General features: G+C 43.2%; 1 protein-coding gene across 5 annotated transcripts in view; it reads left to right on the top strand.

Annotated features, from left to right (window-relative positions):
• The window catches only part of Camk1d (calcium/calmodulin dependent protein kinase ID), a 326,503-nt gene that overhangs the window by 125,307 nt on the left and 182,496 nt on the right, over positions 1–18,700 (top strand). For all 5 annotated transcript variants that reach the window (XM_042685946.1, XM_042685947.1, XM_042685949.1 and 2 more), the window contains exon 2: positions 9,930–10,061. In XM_042685946.1, coding sequence (XP_042541880.1) covers positions 9,930–10,061 — 132 coding nt within the window. The remainder of the gene's footprint in view (positions 1–9,929; positions 10,062–18,700) is intronic.

Raw genomic sequence — 18,700 nt, 5'->3', positions numbered from 1 at the left:
ACTTGAGCCACAGTGTCATTTCTGGCCTTTTCTGTGATAAATTGGAGACTAGAGTCTCCTGGACTTTTCTGCCCAGGCTGGCTTTGAACCTCGATCCTCAGATCTCAGCCTTCTAAGTAGCTAGGATTACAGATGTGATCCATCTGCCCTTAGCTTTTGTGGCCCTTGTAATATCACTGCCCCCCCCCCATTTGTGCTTGTTTGTGTGTGCGTGCGTGCGTGTGTGCACGCACACACATTTTCTGAGCATTCCACTTCACACTATTCACCCTTCTTCCCTCTATCTCTTACCACATGCCCGTGTCACCTGCTCGTTCAGACAGGGCCCAGGCCTGGGAGCATGCTCTGCTTCCAGCACTCTACCTTCCTTGCCAAGCCCTCTGTCTTCCCTGCTGTGGACTCATCCTCCAAAGCCCATTTTAAGCTCCTCTTCTCCATGAGTGAGTCCCCTCATGTTATTTCTGGATGAGCTCTGTAAAGGAAAGTGTTTCTTCTCACAGCGCCTGGATTTCTCCATCCGTGAAGGTATTCAGGCTAATTGGGTGCCAGTTTAGCAGGCGAGTAACCAGGTCACACCAGCACTGTCTAGACGGCTTGTTTGTACAGCAGAAAGGATAAACTTGCCTGTAGAGCAGGATTGCCACTGACGTTTTGTCAATGTGGTCCTATATGGTTGACTAATCCAATTAAAATATCTAGTACAAGATTTTAATTAGCCAGATAGTCATTTTGTAGAGATTATTATTGATTACTATTGTTCTCCTCCTTCCAGAAATCTGCTGCTTCATTAGCTAAATTTTAGTGGAGAAAATGTGTGTACACAATAAGATGAGTAAAAAGTAATTTTGCCAGTGAGCCTCATTTTCAGGCACCTTCCTCAAGGAAACAGTATTAATTGCTTTTTGTTTGCTTTTCTTAAGATTGTGTGTGTGTGTGTGTGTGTGTGTGTGTGTGTGTGTGTGTGTGTGTGTGTGTGTGTATGTTTGTGTAAGAGAGAGAGACAGGGAAGGAAGGAGGGAGAGAGGCCAATGAGAATGTAATATACACAGTGTTCTATATCTTTATATATTTCACTTGCATCTTGGGAATAACTTTATATCAGCATATACATATCCACTAATTCTTTTAAATGGCTGCATAGTACTCCATTGTGTTTTTAAGCCTGTCATTTGCTTAACCAATTCCTTATTGATTGATACTTAGATTCTTTCCAAAGTTTTGGTATTTCTAACTTTTACTGAATGTTTAGAAGCCATTATATTGCTACAAGTTTCTTTGCATACGTATAGCCAAATGACCCTTCAATGTAGCAATTTTTGTACCTATGGGGGCTTTGGCGCTTTCTGAAGGAGCTTAGAAAAATGAAGAGCATGGGCATGGAAGGTGGCTTAGTGGTAGAGAGCTTGACTACCATGCATGAAGCCCTTGGTTCAATTTCTCAGAGAGAAAATAAAGAGCATCCGTGTGTTTGTTTAGCAAGAAACTTGTAAGAATTTTTGTTCAAGTTCCAAATTGAGACATTTGAGCAAGGATATCAGTGAACCTTGTAAGAGTGCATCAAATTGTGTTTCTGGGCACAAATATAACCCAGAAGTTGGGGTCAGCCTTCATCCCTCACCTGGCCATTCACACCCACTAGGAGCTTCTTGTTTGAAACTGCTGCCCCCTCCAAGGAGGCATCAAGAGAACACTGGTTCTTCATAGAAGTCAAGAGATAAGGGAGCACAAATGTAGGTGTGGTGTTCTTGCCATAATAATAGGGAGTAGGTGGGGGGGAGGGCATTTGTGCAAGAAGAAAGCTTCCTCATACAGGAAATCTGGGAACACTGTGGTGACAAGCACCATGTAAGAATATGCTCATTTGACAACCTTGGAAGCTGGGTGCCAGCGGCTCATGCCTGTAATATTAGCTATTCAGGAGGCTGAGATCTGAGGATCATAGTTGGAAGCCAGCCTGGGCAGAAAAATACAAGACATTCTTAGCACCATTAATTAGCTGGAGTGGAAGTGTGGTTCAAATGGTAGAACACCAGCTTTGAGAGAAAAAAAAAGCCAATCAAGAACTCCAAGCCCTGAGTTTAAACCTCAGTACTAGAATAAAAAGTAAAATTGAAAAAAAAAAATGTGGGGAATGATTACCTCCTTCCCCTGAGTTCCCACTTGAGATCATTATCTCCATCACCCCAGTAGAATATATCCTTGTGTCAAAGGCATCAACAACCTTCACACACACTTGGTGGCCTTTGAATCTTCCTGGCATTTTAAGCTGTGGCTTCAGTATACTCTTATCATCTTAGAAGAACTGAATCTTCAAGCCTGCCACCTCCCTCCAGAACTCAGACTTCTCCCAATCCTCCTTGTTGATGTGATTAAAAGAAAAAAACAACAGCAGCAGCAACAAAAACTCACTGACACCTTTTGATTCCATGTCATCTTTTGACAATTGACACAAGGACAGTAGATATAAAGTATGGGAGGGAGCTGTCAGGGAAACAAGTGGGGGAGGAGGGACATGCTGCTAAGTGAAGCTCCCTCTTTAAAGCATGCTGTATGCTGCCATTTGGAATTTATTTGCCTCCTGCCTTTGGATCAGTGATTCTATTAACAGGAAAGGTTTAGTGCCATAGGAAAACCTTTAGAAGGCCAAGATGTCCCACGTAGTGATGGTGCTAGCATTCTGATGCCTTCACCCTGTGACAAATCTTGTCATAAACCCAGATCCTGCTCTGGTGTCCTCCCATGCAGAGGTGCTCTTGGACTGAGCATTGATCTGTGTGAAAATCAGATTAATTGTATGAATATTTACGAATGTCCTGTCATGGTCCTTGAAGCTATTACAGAAGCCTGCTTATCCTTGTGGAATTTACCAATTGAAGAGGAAGATGAAACAATGTTGAGTAGGAGTTCCTTAGCATCTAGGCCACAATTAAGGGTCCATCTCTAATTCAATCTCATTGGTGAGGCACTGATTCAAGTTAATATGAACTGGAGTTACAGATCATTTTTCCGGAAAGAGTCTTTTCATCCATTTGGCTTTTGCAGTCATATACACTAACATACAGCTTTCCATATAATTGTCAAGTAGAGGGTTTTATGAGACATGTTTCAGTGAATAGATAGATCTATCTATCTATAATGTCACACAGACATTATTTGTTCTGGAAGGATGTGACAGGAAAAGATATCTTTTTGCTGTTTGCTTGGTAGTACATTGTTTTAGATCAGGCCTGGCTTTCCTTTGGTCCATGTGCTGAATTAGCACCAACATGTCCTTCGTGCCTCTGAATTAAAAAAGACTTTTGCCTATCAGTTTCCACTTCTGTCGCCTGGTGTCTGCCTGGAGAGTTGCTCAGATATTAAGACCAGATCAATACCAAATATCAAGACCACCTTCTCTTTGGATTCATCAGGGGCAAGAAGACTACCGTGGGGTTGGTAGACAAACTTCACCATTTTAAGAATTCATTTGATGATCTTGGTTTGATCTCAGGCAGAAAAGGAGATCTATGGCTCAAGTGGTAGAGCACTAGCCTTGAGCAAAAATGCTCAGCGATAGCACTTACACTCTGAGTTCAACCCCAGGGACCAGCAAAAATTTTTTTAAAAAGAAAGAATTGATTCTGGTCTGGAGCAGTAGATCAGAAAGGTCCCTGTCTAGATCCTCAATTGTCTCAAACCAAAGTAACACTAGCTATGTTTTGTTATCTGGTTAGATTCCCTCCCCCCATATTTTGAAGTAAAAAACAAACCAACAGAAAACTACTCTCTCATCTTGTCTTGGCCTGACACAGAGGAAAACAGTATGCTGAGTGGAAAAGAACATTTTGATTTATGGCCAGAGGCCTAGGGGTAGCATCCACAGGCCCATTTACATGATGCAGTGATAGCAATAGGCAGGAGGCAGTGCTATTAATAAAGTTAATAACACAGTCTATCCCATTCATATGAAGAAGGGCTTCAAAGCAGGAAAGGCAATGAGCCAATACTAGCTGACTCTCAGCTAATAGGGCAAATCATTTCAGCACCATCTGATTATTTCTTGGCCTAATTTTGGATGGATATAATTTTACTGAATGGTTGATTTAGTGTGCTGTCGTGAATCAAAAAGACAGCTCCAGAATTCCTGAATCTGGTTGAAAATCAAGGGTGTTTTGAAAGAGTCTTCACCAGTTTAGTTGGACAGACATGATGGAGCACAGGAACTAGGCAAGTCCCCATAGATTGGAGGCTGAAGTTTTGTTGGGTTTGTGCTCATGTTACTTTTATATGCAAAAAGAATTATTTTTGTCTGTGTGCTGGTCCTGGGGCTTGAACTTGTTCAGGGCCTTGAACTCTTCTTGCTTGGCTTTGTTGCTCAGGGCTAACACTCTACCTCTTGAGCCACACCTCACTTCTGGCTTTTTAAATGTTTAATTGGAGATAAGAGTCTCATGAATCTTTCTGCCTTTGCTGGCTTTGAACTATGATTTACAGAGCTCAGGCTCCCACATAGCTAGGATTAAAAGGGTAAACCGGGGGATTTTTTTTTTTTTTTAAGTAACATGCATTCAGATTAGTCAGTCCACACATCCATCGCTCCTTGACGCTTGTTGTTAACAACTTCAAGTTAAAGGTTGGGAAGGCAGAAGCCCTAGATTCTTGATTGTGTTGATTGTTTGTTTTGTTGTCATTGTTGTTTGACTTTTCTTTTTGAGAAATGGGCTTGCTGTGTTGTCCAGGCTGTCCCCAGATTCTTGGGCTCAAGCAATCCTCCTCTCTCAGCTTTTTGAATGGCTGGGGCTACAGGTGTGTACTTCTAAATCTGTCTGTTGTTTTCTGTTTTGTTTTTTTAAATAATTTTACTTGGTAGCAAATAGATATTTTTGTCAGCATATTGCAGGACACAGCTTAGTCTGAGATCTGGTCTCAATAATAAAAGCTACAGATAGGGAAAAAGACATTCTGAATGGCCCTGTGGATTTTGTAACAACTGGAATGTGCATATCTAGTTCATCATGCTTTAAATGTCATTGTCTAATGAAGGCATCCTCAAGGTACATAGTTTATGTTCCTTTTCTCGGAGAATTTGGGAAAATGAGGCATGCCAGACCTCAGCCCACTGCTTTGGTTTGCCTTCCTGCATCAAGTTAACTTAACTATGGATCTCTACTTTAAAGGCTAGGGTAATGGCTCTTGAGGTGGGCTTTATAGTTTACCTCTTAACACCAGAAATCTACTCTTGATCCTGCTTTTTAACACCAGAAATCTACTCTTGATCCTGCTTATCTACATAATGCAAAACAAAATTCTTCAATCATGTACACTTTACCTTAGTTTTGGAAACTCAGTTCTCAAAACAGTATGTTTTTTTTTTTTTTCCTGCCTACCTGGCTTATAATCCGAGTAAGCTGTTTTCTTGGTGACTATTAAATTTCCTTTGCAATATAAAAGAAAAAGAGAAAGGATTCCATGTTTGCAATTTGTACCATATATCTCCAGGTGCAGAAAATACTTAGCATCACAAAAAATAACTTTTTGGCTGACCTTTCTAATAATTTGTCACAAAGATGTAATTTCAGTAGAAACTTTGTATTTTTAAAAAATAGAATAATAGTTCTCTTTATGATTCAAATAAGTGTTTTGTCACAACTTGAAAAAAAAAAGCAATTTTCAGAACACTGGAATTTTAATTTCTCCTACAATTATACATCTTCTTAGATCTCTTCATAGACCAGTCTTGAGATGCTATCCCTTGGGAGCCCTTTGAGCCTCGCCAGCTTGGCTCCCTTCAAGTTCTAGGCATGCACACTACAGAGATAACTGTGTTGGTACAGGCATAGTTGCAGTGTTGGTATAGCCCCGCCTTTCTGTGTTACATCCCACCTGTTTCACACCCACAGTCCACCTATGCTGAATACCCCTTTGTACTTTTACATCTTTCTTACTTGGTCCCTGTGTTGGTTGGTTCCTTGGAGTTTACTTTCTAGGGTAGTCTGAAGACTTAATAGGCCCAGATCATTTCCCTGGCTGCCACCAGCCCCTCCTTCCCTGTCCCCCTGTCCTCCTCCTTCCCTTTTCCTGTCTTTGGCCTTCCCATCTCCTCTCTTTCACCTTCTCTTCCTCTCCTCCCTCTCTCTCTCACCACCTCTCCCACCTTGTTGTGTAATTACATTGAAAGGGCCCCAACTGCTCATGCATGAGTAGTTTTTTTTTTTTTTTTTGATGTTTTTAATTAGCTTTCTTGAACAGGGGGGAAGTGTCTGCAAGTGATTTCTGTTTAATGTGGGCACAATAACAATTTATGCTAATCTTTTATCCTCTTAGAAGACCAGAGAGCCTTGTCTTTGGAAAACATGAGAAGATAAATGCGCATTGTTTGGCTAAATGACAAAGGGATGTATTTGCACCCATGGGATACGGAGTGGGAAGCTCCCCCAGAGACCCCATCAGATCCCCTGCCCCCCCCCCCCCCCCCCCCCCCCGCCTCTCAGCCAGCATGAGAAGGACTCAGACTGGCTAGGGGACATGCTTTATTTTCTGCCCTGTACTTCCTTTGCAGCTAGTTCAGTGCATTCTCATCCGAAGTGGAAATGGCAGTTAGCTTCTATACTGTACTTCTATACTGTGCCTTTGCAATTGACTCATGCCGGGGTTCTTCATAAATATCAAGGGGTTCAACCATCTGGTACCCTGTCATCATTCTTATAATTCCTCTTTTGTTTGGGGAGGTAGTGAGTGAGAAGGTTTATCGAGTTGTTTTTTTCTGTCTTCATAAGCAATGCCATTAAGTAGAAGTGGTTTAAATTATTATTATTATTATTGTAAGGTAGACATACTGTAAACTTGATCATTTGAACCATTTTAAGTGTACAGTTTGGTGGCATTAGGAACATAGTTGTACAGTCATCTCTGCCCTCTGCCCCAGGACCTTTTCATCTTTCCAAATGGAAACCCTGTCCCCAGTTGACAGTCACTGTCCCTCCTCCTCCCTCTAGCCCCTGGCAACCACTGTTCCACTTTCTGTCTCTGTGAATTTGACTGCTCTGGGGACCTCATGTAAGTGGAATCCTAATAGTATTTGTCTTTGTGTGTGTATGGCTGGTTCCTTTCAAGGTTCATCTGTATAGAAGCGTGTGACAGAGTTCCCTTTGTTTTAAAGGATGAATAATATTCTACTGTGTTTATGAGCCACATCTTGTGCCTCCAGTTTTCCCATCCATGGACATGGCACATGGACTGTTTCTACCTTTTGGTGACAGTGAACAGTGCTGAGATGAATGTGGACAGACGAGTCAGGGCTGAGGTCTCTGTGCTGGCTTCTTTAGGACGTGTACCTGGAACTAGAACTCAGTCTGACTTTAGTTCTAAGAGGAGGGCATTACTACCTTGACTTTGTGATTTGGCTCTGGAACACTTGTTCGGTTTTCATATCCATCCGGGGCCTTCTCTGTGCTCTTTTCTTTGTATCTTATTGGGTAGCTCCTATGGGTCAGCCTGGGCTGCTTAGATCAAGAAACCCTTTCTGGATCTGCGTAAGGTAGGGCCCAGTTAGTCAATCCCTTCATGATTAGGGACAAGGGCAGGGAAAACCCTACGCAAGGATGACACAGGTCTTACCTTGTTTCAGCTTGCTGCAGCTCTGACCACTGCATGGGTGGGTCTGGAGAGCACTTGCTTCCCTCCCCAGCCTGTCTCTCCACAAAGAGCTGATGGGCGCCACCACCCCACTCCTCAGTGTTCTCCAGGGGGAGGCTGCTGTGCTCAGCTTGCTGCCTTAGATCTCCAGCTGAGGAAAGACTCCTCTGCAGAGCATTGCCTCTGCCTTGGCCATAGTCTGTCACCATCCATTCCTTAGAGGAAAAGGGCAGGCATGCATGAAGAGCAAAGCAGCAGGCAGCCACAAAGGATAGGCCTGACAGCAGCTTTTATGACCCCAGCCTGCTGCTAAGGGGCAGTGATCATAGCAAATCCAACAGACTCAGGAGAAAAACCACGGTGACGTCATCAGCATAAAGGATCAAGTAGAAACTGAATGAGTAGGACATTGGGCATGAAATCACCCATGCTTTCTAGTTCTGGGTTTTCCTTACTGACTTCTTATTCTGGAACACAGCCCCTTATTCCACCTGCTGGTATAGGATAGTAAGAGGGAACAGGTACCTCTCAGGGGTCAGAGGTAAGGGTCTTCTTTAAGAATCCACTTTTTCCACCCCTGGGTGAGAGGTGAGAGGTGAGAGGTGAGAGGAATGCATTCCGGGGTCTAGGGCAGATTCTTATGTTCTGAATTAGATTTCTTGGGCCTGGGCCACTGGCAGTGATCCAATAGAATTCAGACCATCTGATTCCATGTGTCACAATGTATTCAATCTGTTCCGGGTTTTTATGAATTCATATTGTTTTTTTTTTTAAATTCTGGGTAGTTCTAGATGGTTCAGCATTGTGGTCTTCTGAGGGAAGAATTTTCCTGCTAATAATTTATGGCTATTTTGTGGGAAAATTATCACCTGTCCCTTAAGTTTGTGGAATGAGACTCAGACCTTGAAGACAGATGGTTCTCTGTATTGAGAGTATAGATTCCTGGATGAATCCTGGCCCCAGACTCAGCAAGGGGACAGGAATGCCTCACCTTGGAAAGCTTGTGTGGTCTTCCTTTGGCCCTGTCAAGTCGGGGAGGAGAGGGAGAGAGGAGTTTCCTTGCTGAGGTATCTCTCTTCTGTGACTGAAGAATGCGGGCCCCTAACATGTAGCCTTGGGGTAACGCCACTGGTGGTGGTTGCTAGAGGAGAGTTTGTCTTCAATAACAGTTGTGTGGAAGGCATCCCTAGAGTCTCTAGAGGTGGCTCGTGAAAGTCTGAGGACAGAGACAACTCAGTGTTTCCTTGGCCTGTGAGCTGAGAACCTGCTTGAAATTCTGGGGGACTTTGTAGGAGTCTGTCTTGGAGGGGAGTTCTGCCCTGGGAAAACATCACCATGGTAAAGTCCCTCCCATCCCCTCCCTCTTCCTAACCCCTGCCTTTTCCTTCCTCTTCCTCTTTGCCCTCCCTCTTCCCCCTCCCCCACAGTAATGAGACTTGAACTCTGGGACTCATTCGCTCACTCAGCTTTTTTTTTTTTTTTACTCACAGCTGGCATTCTATTTCTACTTCTGGTTTATGGCTGGTTAATTGGTGATAAGGGTCACACATGGTTTTGGACCATGATCCTCAGATCTCAGCCTCTTGAGTAGCTTTAGATTCCTGCATGAGCTCCTTCCCTTCTCAGAGCTAAATTTCTATTTGCAATCAGGCAAGACTCCCCAACCCACCCCGCCCCCACCCTGGTTTCTTTGTTTATTTATTTGGTTTGGAAAGGAAATAAGCTGCTTAATGAAAACTTGCTTATCCTTACCAATTAATTAATCCTGTGTCAATACCACATGTTGCACCAACTTACACTATAATTACATCCCTACCTATCTAGAAGAATTAATTCAATGCTTGTGAAATGCTCTGAACCTTACTGTGGGCGCAAGGGCCTGTGGGAAATGGAAGAATTTTAGCATGACTTGCTAGTCTATGTGTCCCTGACCAGGGCTCATAAATGCCAAGAATTCTTTCTTTCTCTGGAGGAGGAGCTGCTTTAGGGAGTAGTACTCTTGCTTTGGCGTCTCTCAGTTTGTGACTGAAGAATATGGGCCCCAGGGCCCACTCTTAACAATATCATTGGTTACCATTGATTCAGCAGAGTTTGTCTCCAATCATAGTTGACTGGGGACAGAAAATGCCAAGTAGCCAACCCTTGTGGGCTTCCACTGTCCTATTGCATGATGGCTCATTGCCCTGTGTATTAGTAGTGAGCCCTGCTGCGCCAAGGGTGGCGGTCACTCAGATGTTGGCCCTGGGCTCAGAGGAGCCATTGTAGAACCCCCCCTTCTGACACAGCCTGCTTTTTTTCTCCCTCTCTCTTCACAGCGGGGCCTTTTCTGAAGTGGTTTTAGCTGAAGAGAAAGCAACTGGAAAGCTCTTCGCGGTGAAGTGCATCCCCAAGAAGGCGCTGAAGGGCAAAGAGAGCAGTATAGAGAACGAGATCGCCGTGCTGAGAAAGTAAGTGCATGGAGAGGGCGCCTCCCTCCCCTGGCTGCCTGCATGGGCATCCTGCAGGGCAGGACCAGTGCTACCCCCCCCCCCCCCCCCCCGCCCCAGGCCAGGGCCCCAGGGCTCTCATCCATGGAGTACTTGCAAGACTTTTTCTTTACACCTGCTATGTCTTCAAGCATTGACTCTCAGGGTGTTCGCCATGTGTTCATGAAGTGCTCCCAGCTGCGTGGCTGCACTTGAAGTACACAGTAAATGCTGCCACCGCTACTGTGAGCACTACCACTGTCATTGTCATTGCTTTCTTGTATCATGAGATGGAGCCACCAAGAGCGTCCATATCCAGAGTGCCCCCCTTTGCAGCTCTTAGGTGGCAGAGCCCCAAAGGCTCACCTTTCTGGTATGGGTTCTCTACCTTGTGATGGCTTTTATTTTTTTCTATTCTCTGCCACAGCCATGAGCCTAGGCACCTGCACATTTCCATGGCTGTATTAGTGTTCCACCTCTTGGTATCTCTCTGTCTCTGTCTCTGTCTCTGTCTCTGTCTCTCTCTCTCTCTCACGCACACACACACACACACACACACACACACACTCGTGTTTCTTCCCCATGTACATATACTAGAGCCAAATAAAAATCTCATTCCCTCCAGAATATATATATATATGTGCATGTGTGTGTACATTATGTATATGTAAATATATACATAATGTATATTTACATTATGTATATATATACATATGTATATACATATATACATATGTATATACATATACATAATGTATATGTATATTACACGTGTATGTGTATGTCTGTGTGGGTATGTACACACACACACACAATCGTTGCTGGGCTGGATCCACCTCAGGATGATCTTGATGTGTTGGATCCAGCCCTACCTCCGCTGCACGATCAGGATTAGTCCTTTCAGAATGTGTAGGGGAAACAACCCTTATATGGTACCTACTTTTACATGTTTGGCATGTGCTTCAAAAATGTGCTCTGGAAATTTTTGAGTTGCTATTAATAAAAGGTGTTCAAAATATCCTTGAAAGGTGGGAGATTTGGAATGAAAGCATAGCAAGAACCTCGGTACAGACAGACAAAGCAGAATGGGAGCAAGCTTGTTGGGACCTCGCAACAAGATGTCAAGATCCCCACATTCTTCTTGCCATAAGCCACTCCTCATTTCTTTCGGCGATAAGGAGAACCCCACTGAAGGATGCTGACCAAATCCCTTGTGTCGGAGGTGGAGAGGATGGTTTATCCTGTTCTGGTCTGTGGGAGACTTGAAGACAAACCAGCAGCCTTTTGTGCTGTGTGCTCCATAATGAACAAATCTTAGGAGCTTTTTGGTGTAGGATTTTCGCTTATTTGGTTGGTTGGTTGCTTGGTTTTTAGTTTCTCTGAGTCATCTATTAGGAATCCAGAGTCTTAGATTGTCCTGAGGAGGATTGTAGGAAATGAGCGTATGGAAGAGGGTCTGAGAAAACAGATTAAGAACATTAGCATCAAGCAGGGAAACACCATATGAATGAAACATTTATTTAACTTGCTCATTTTCCAATATGAAATCCATGCTCCAAGAAGTTATACACTGGTGACATGAAGTTGCAGATGCACTACAGCTATTTGACAGTGGAGATAGGATTCTGGCTGCTCCCAGAGTCTTCCAAAGGCTCAGCTTTAACAGGGGTTGTCTGCTGCTGAACTCCAGGTGTCAGCTTTATTCTTCCATGACTCCCTTAGAAGCCAAGAGCTGAGGAAATCCATTTCTCTTCTTAGTGCCGTTCTGCACCCTCAGGGGCCAGGGGCATGGATATAGACTTTATAAGTTGATGTTGGTTTATACTCGACTCCTTCTGCTTCTATTACTGTCTCTACCTGGTGCATTACTCAGGACATGTCCTGGGATGGGGCATGGAGAGTTGGGAATTTGGAATAACTTGTTTTCATTGTTTGTTTGGAATGCCTTGAAGCATGACTCCTCTTTCTGGAGTAAGGAACAAAGAGATGGTTTCTCAGGGGATAAGAAGTGATGTATTTCCTATACTGATTTCATTTTTGGATCTTCTACAAATGATTGCATGCCCTGAACAGCTGACATAAAAGTGTAGTATCCATGAGGGATGCAGTGTGGAAACATTCTTCAAAGGAAGCCTTTGATAGGGCTGGGAATGTGGCTTAGTGGTAGAGTGCTTGCCTGGCATACACACAGCCCTGGGTTCAATTCCTCAGTTCCGCATACATAGAAAAAGCCATAAATGGAGCCATGGCTCAAGTGGTAGAGCATTAGTCTTGAGCAAAAGCAGATTAGGGACAGCCCTAGAACTGGGGGAGCAAGGAAGGAAGACCTTCACTCCCGTATCAAACATTTACAAATCCCCACCATGCTTCAAGCTCTGTGTGACTAGCTATTAAGTTTAAGATGCAATTCTTGCTTTCTGGGAGACCTCCACTTTGTTACTAATCAGTACAATAAAGTTGTTGATGTGATAGAAGCTTGTCCCAGGAGTTCAAGGGCTGGGATGCTTAGATCTCTCAGCTGGGTGGGATGGAGGAAGGGGGTCAGCATTATGGGTCTACACACTGACAGAGAGGCAGTTAGAAGGTGGAGGCAGGGTTCTTTGGGGAACAAGGTCCAAGGTGAAGCAAAGGGAGACTAATTTAAGAGGAAGGATTGTGGAGGCCCTTGTAGACTCAGCTTGGGACCCTGAGCTTCACTGTGTCAACATCCACCAATGGGCTTTCATGATAGGAGCAATTTGATCAGCATGTTCACGGTTGATTGTGTAATCTGGATGAATAAATTGGAGGGGGCTGGCAGGACTTGTTACATGGCAGAACAGAGTTTGGTGATTGTGGGGTGAAGCATCAGCAATTCAGACAGGGGCCATGGAACTAGAATAGAGGGGCAGAGAGGGTGGAAGCAAGGTGTTGCCGTGGGAAGCTGGTACAGGGGGAGATGGGATTCTAGGACAGACCTGGGTTCTCTGATGTGAGTGACAGTATAAACAAAGAGTCAAGTGAGATCAGAAATCCAAACTCCCTGGAGCAGTGGGGGACAGGTGGTGAGGTCTGGTTTGGAAATGGTGCATGTGGGGGTCTTGAAAATGTCCAAATGAGGGAGTCCAGTTGACTTTCCAAGGCTACAACTCACCTGATGTCTGAGCCTGGTAGATGCTAAACTTTTGTGAAATGACATATTTAAAATAATCTTTTGGTACTCTAGACAGACTGGCAGACCCCTAGCTGAGGTTCCTGCTAGGCCTGCTTTATTCTGCTTTCTGTTTGTCCCTTCATCACTTGTGCAGTTCCACACTGTTTTGCATCCATGTAGACCCAGTTGAGAGGCTGCTGGCTCTCCTACATGCTCGGCTTATTGCAGGGTGAGAGATTTATTTCATTGGATAAAAGTAATATAGCTAATATGTCCTTGTGGAAATCTGCATACTTAGCTCTGAAAATAGTTCTCAAATGAATTTTCTACTTGATAAGTAGATATTAAACCAAGCTCAGAGAAGGGAGAGACCCTGACAGATATCATTATATCTGGCAGAAAGGGGTGGGGTAGGGGAGGGAGCAAAAGGGAGGGGAGAGATGGGAGACACTGGTGGCCTCACTTGAGCGTTCAGTACGTTGCATCTCTATGATTCATCACGAGCTGTTCCAGACAGAATAGCTAGCTGCAGTCCCGCAGTGGAGGGTGTTACGCAGTGTGGAATATAGCATCATTGATTTAATACACCTTGGCTGGATTATACTGGATGGGTTCTGTGGTTATTATTTACTTAGAGGGCAAGCACTGCTCAAATCTAATTTCGAAGCAACACATAAAGCCCTTTTGCAGGGGTGGAAAGGCAAACAGTCTGCATTTAAATGAGAGGTGAAAGCAGAGGGAGATTCATAACACTGGAAAACAGGGACGAGGAGAAGCAAAACAGATGGATCTAGGAGCGGCTCTTGGACTCATGGTTGGGGAAGCCGAGGCTCGGGTTGGCAGAAGAGCTACTACACGAATGAAAAATGGTACCAGACCAGAACTTATCTGGCCCTTGTCTCAGTTGCTTGGTAGTGTACAGAGGCCATCTTGCTGAGAAGCGTTTTTTTTTTTTTTAATTCTTTTTTTTTAATTGTGAAAATACTGTTCAGAGGGGTTATAATTACATGGACATTTCTTATCAAGCATTGTAGCCTCCTCCTTTGTTTACCCTTCCCATCCCACCTAACCCTCCTCCCCCCCCCAACAAAATTGTAAAGTTTGTTTTCAACATATTGACTTGTACGTCTCATTGTTGCAATGGGTCCACCTGTATCCCTATTTAAATGATTTGTTTTTTTCCCTCACCCTCCACAAATTATAACAACATCAAATACAGTGAAAGCAGAGGTTATACCGTGGGGGAGGTCATACAAAGCAGCAAAGAAATAATCTTATAAATGTGTTAGAAACAATCGCATGAAAGGAAAAAAACATTTGAATACATATCTTAGAGTTCATTTCCCTAACATCAACTTATCTGACCTTTTCTGCTTGACTCAGACATATACTAGTTATTGCAAATAAGGGAAACCATGGGACCTATGTTTCTTTGGGCCTGGCTTACTTTACTTAATATAATTTTTTCCAAGTCTTTCCATTTCCTAACAAATGGGGCAATGTCATTCTTTCTGATGGAGGCATAGAATTCCATTGTGTATATATACCACATTTTCTTGATAGCCATACAACAGACAAGGGTCTCATATCTAAAATATACCTGGAACTCAAAAAATTAAATCCTCCAACAACAAATCCTCAAAGAAACAACTGCCCAATAAACAAGTGGGCTAAAGACTTAACGAGAAACTGAAGAGGAAAGAAGGATGGCCAATAGACACATGAAGAAATGCTCAACCTCCCTAGCCATAAAAGAAATGCAAATCAAAACAACATTGAAATACCACCTCACCCCAGTTAGAATGGCTAGAATCAAAAACTCTAATAACAACAGATGCTGGAGGGGATGTGGACAGAAGGGAACCCTACTGCATTGTTGGTGAGAGTGTAAACTTGTTCAACCACTGAGAAATGTTTTCTAGTTGCATGTTTTCCTCACTTGTCTGGGTACACAAAGAAAAAAAACATAAAGAAAACAACAACAACAACAACTCAAAAGGGCTGAAGGCAAGGCAGAGCACTTGCCTAGCAAGTGTGAAGTTATGAGTTCAAACCCCAGTCATGCAAATAAGCTAAAAAAATGCACAACTCAGTTGTACTTTTACTGTTTTTTTTTTTAGAAGTGGATTTCACATGAAAGTAATGATTGGCCTGAGTCCATCTCCTTCCAACCCCCCCACACCCCCAGTGTGGGGAACAGTCAGGTGGTTGGGTTTAAGATGGAGAACCTTGTGCTTTTAGGGTGGCTTGAGGAGGAGGGGCAGCAGTGGCAGTTCTTGGCTAGGAGGGGCCACTGTGGAGAGAGGTTGGTCATCACATTATGGTACTGAGCACATTATCAGAAGGGAGTCATGGTTGCTAAAGGTAAAGATGCAGAGCCTGGGATGCTGGGCTGGAATCCTGGGATCCCCTGTGACCCTCCCAGCAGAGTGGCTGGCAGGAAGCATGGTGGGACTGAGCCCTGGAAGAATGAGTCAGCCCTCAGCCCTGGCTGGCAGCACTCCCGGTAGTGGTTTAATCCTTGAGTTCCCTTATGCCACACAGTGTAGACTAACAAGAGGGAAGATAGTCTCTGCATCCCAAGAATATGGCTGCTTTGGTTTTAGCTAGCAGCCTTCAGAGAAGGTGAGTTTGCTAGAGTCTGTCTTGCTCTTGCTCCTGCAGCTTGGCTCCCATGGGGGACCAATATAGGCATTGATAAAAACACATTGATTGGGAGTGAGCAAAATCACTTTCCCAATGATTGAAAATGGCTACGTTCCCACAAAGCCCACACTTGGATTTCCACTCAAATTTCACAGGCTCTAATCTCTCCAGGAGCCTCTGCTTGGTGAAAATCCAACTGATTTTCTTGGAAGGGGAAGCTTTAGCTGGGTGCCCTTGGCTTATGCCTGTAAGACTAGAAAGCTGAGATGTAGAGGACAGAGGTTCAAAGCCTACTGAAGAAGAAGTGTCTGTTTCCAAAACAAACATTCAAAAACTATGCTGGAAGTGTGGTTCAAGTGGTGGAGCACCAAGTGAACAAGTAAGTCGAGCAAGTGCAAGGCCCTGAGTTCAAACCCCAGTACTAGGAATAAAAGAGGTGATGGATGCTTTCAAGTCACTGAAGCATTAGTATAGAATAGAGGACTTGAAAAGTAATGATTAGGATCCATATGAAAACAGGGTAACACTGGTGGAAGACCCGTCTTCTGATCCCCGAACTCTGGGCTACCCTGGGAAACTATTACTGAAGGTGACTTTGATAGATATATTTTACTTCTGTAGGTGTTTGGTATAGTAGAAGAAACATTGTTTTGGCACACCTTTCTAAACAGTGTCAGGTGTTTGCATGCTTGTTTTCTAGTGCTAGCCCCCCTCTGATGGGGGGTTCACTGGGACTTCAGCTTGCATAGGGACTAGGTGGTTGCTCCCTTCTTCTGTGAAATCTCTTAGCTGACACATACAAATGTCACTGATATGATTCTGAGCAAAGTATGTGTGTGCATCTATTATGCCTATAGCCTACTCTTGCTAAAATAATAAAATATCAAAATAGCTTTCATTGGAGAGAATCATACTACCTGAGATATTAAGTGCAGAGTCCTGAGAGAGATAAGGATGTCAAATAAATATAAACCTTATGTACACACAAACACATGTACACATACACACATATGTATGTCTTACTGGGTAGACAGAGACAGATAGATAGAAGCTAGGATTACAGACATATGTCACCTGCCCAGTTATAAGCACTGTTTTATTTAATCCTTACAATATGCCAGTAGAGTGGGAATTATTACCTAAATGTTACAGATATAACTTGCACTTACATAATTTGCACTTATTTAACAAAACTAAAATTAGGTAGAGTAAGAAGTCAAACGCAAGTTGTCTATCTCCTTCCAAAATGATGGACTCCATCCAATTTCTCTAAGAGAATACATAGTACTAATTTTAGCTTGTTTCTCAGATAGAGTCTCCTGCTAACTTTGTCCAGGCTGGCCCTGAACACAATCCTCCTACCTTTCACCTCTCCCTCCCCTTTGTAGATGAAATTACAGGCATGCACCACCATATCCAGATTGTTTTGGAAATAGGATTTTGCTCACTTTCGCCAGGGTCTGGTCTTAAACCTTGATTCTCTTGAGTTTACCTGCTAAGTAGCTGAGAGTACAGCTATAAACTACCATTTCCAGACCTCCAGTATGTATAGGAGGTACTTACCATTGGTAGAATAAATCAATCACTTTAGCATAACTTATCAGGGAACAGACAATTAGTATATAATATTGGCAAAGACCTTAAAGTTAGCATAGTAAACCACTTAAGAACCTGTCCACACCCTGGACAGATTATTTCAATGTTTCATGTCCATTGTCAGAAAATGGGGAAGATAGTGTAGTAGTTGCTTGAGACAGATGTTGCAGGAATTAAAGAGGATATTTTGAAGGTGGGGGCTGCTTTTCAAGTTGTCAGTAGAGTGGATATAACTTTGACTGACATATTTGGGGGACGAGTATGATTTCCTTTCTTGCTCTTTTTCTTCTTCCTCCTCCTATTTCTTCCTCTCTTCCTCTTAGCCCTTCTTCTTCCTCCTCCTCCTCCTCCTCCTCCTCCTCGTCTTTCTTCTTCTCTCCTCCTCCTCCTTATTCATGTTTTGAGTGCTTCATTTCTTCAAATCTCATAGAAGATGGTAGTGGTTAAGGCACCAGCAGTGCTTTTGTGTAAGTTGTTCATTGAACTAATTTCTTGGAGAATTATTGGCCAGCATTTTTTCCTTTCTAAAATAAATCATCATTGAAGTGATACAGTTTTATTATGTAGATTTGGGTGTTGCAGTTCATTTAGACAATTTCTTTTGGGAACAACCATTACATCTCTTCTTACATCTGTTATACATCTCTTATAACCTTCGGTTGTTCTAACTGTTTTGAAAAGAGTTACTATGTCTAAAAAGTAATCTAGAGTTTATTGTCATAAAGACCACATTGTCAATCAGTAGAATATACTTTTCTGAATGGAAAACCAGGTTCTGAGGAAAAGGCTCACTCAAAAATTTATGCCTGAACATCCCCCAGTACTGCTGTGGAGGTGGGTGGAGGAACAGATGGTCTGAATAGCAGTGCATGCTATCTGAGCACATATTTCAGACTCCTTGTATTTTCTGCTTTCAAGAGTTCAATCAGAGCCAGGATCCAGTGGCTCATACCTGTAATCCTAGATACACAGCAGGCTAAGATCTGAAGATTACTATTAAGCCAGCCCGGGCAGAAAAGTCTTCAAGACTTCACCTCCAATTAACCAGCAAAAAATGCCATGCTAGAGGCATGGCTCAAGTGGTAGAGAGCCAGCTGTAAGCAAAAAAGCCAAACTGAATTCAAGCTCTAGAAACAGTTTAGTGAATGCATACCTTTAATTTCCTTTTCAGCAGCAAACCACATTGACTTACTTGTATGAACCATTATATTCTAAATAATCTTTAGATACTACATTATCTTTCAGA

The sequence above is a fragment of the Dipodomys spectabilis genome, unplaced genomic scaffold, assembly GCF_019054845.1.
Source record: "Dipodomys spectabilis isolate Male_0828 unplaced genomic scaffold, ASM1905484v1 ptg000096l, whole genome shotgun sequence".
NCBI lineage: Eukaryota > Metazoa > Chordata > Mammalia > Rodentia > Heteromyidae > Dipodomys > Dipodomys spectabilis.
Note: the sequence above shows the minus strand (reverse complement) of the source record. Positions and strands in the feature narration are given on the sequence as shown.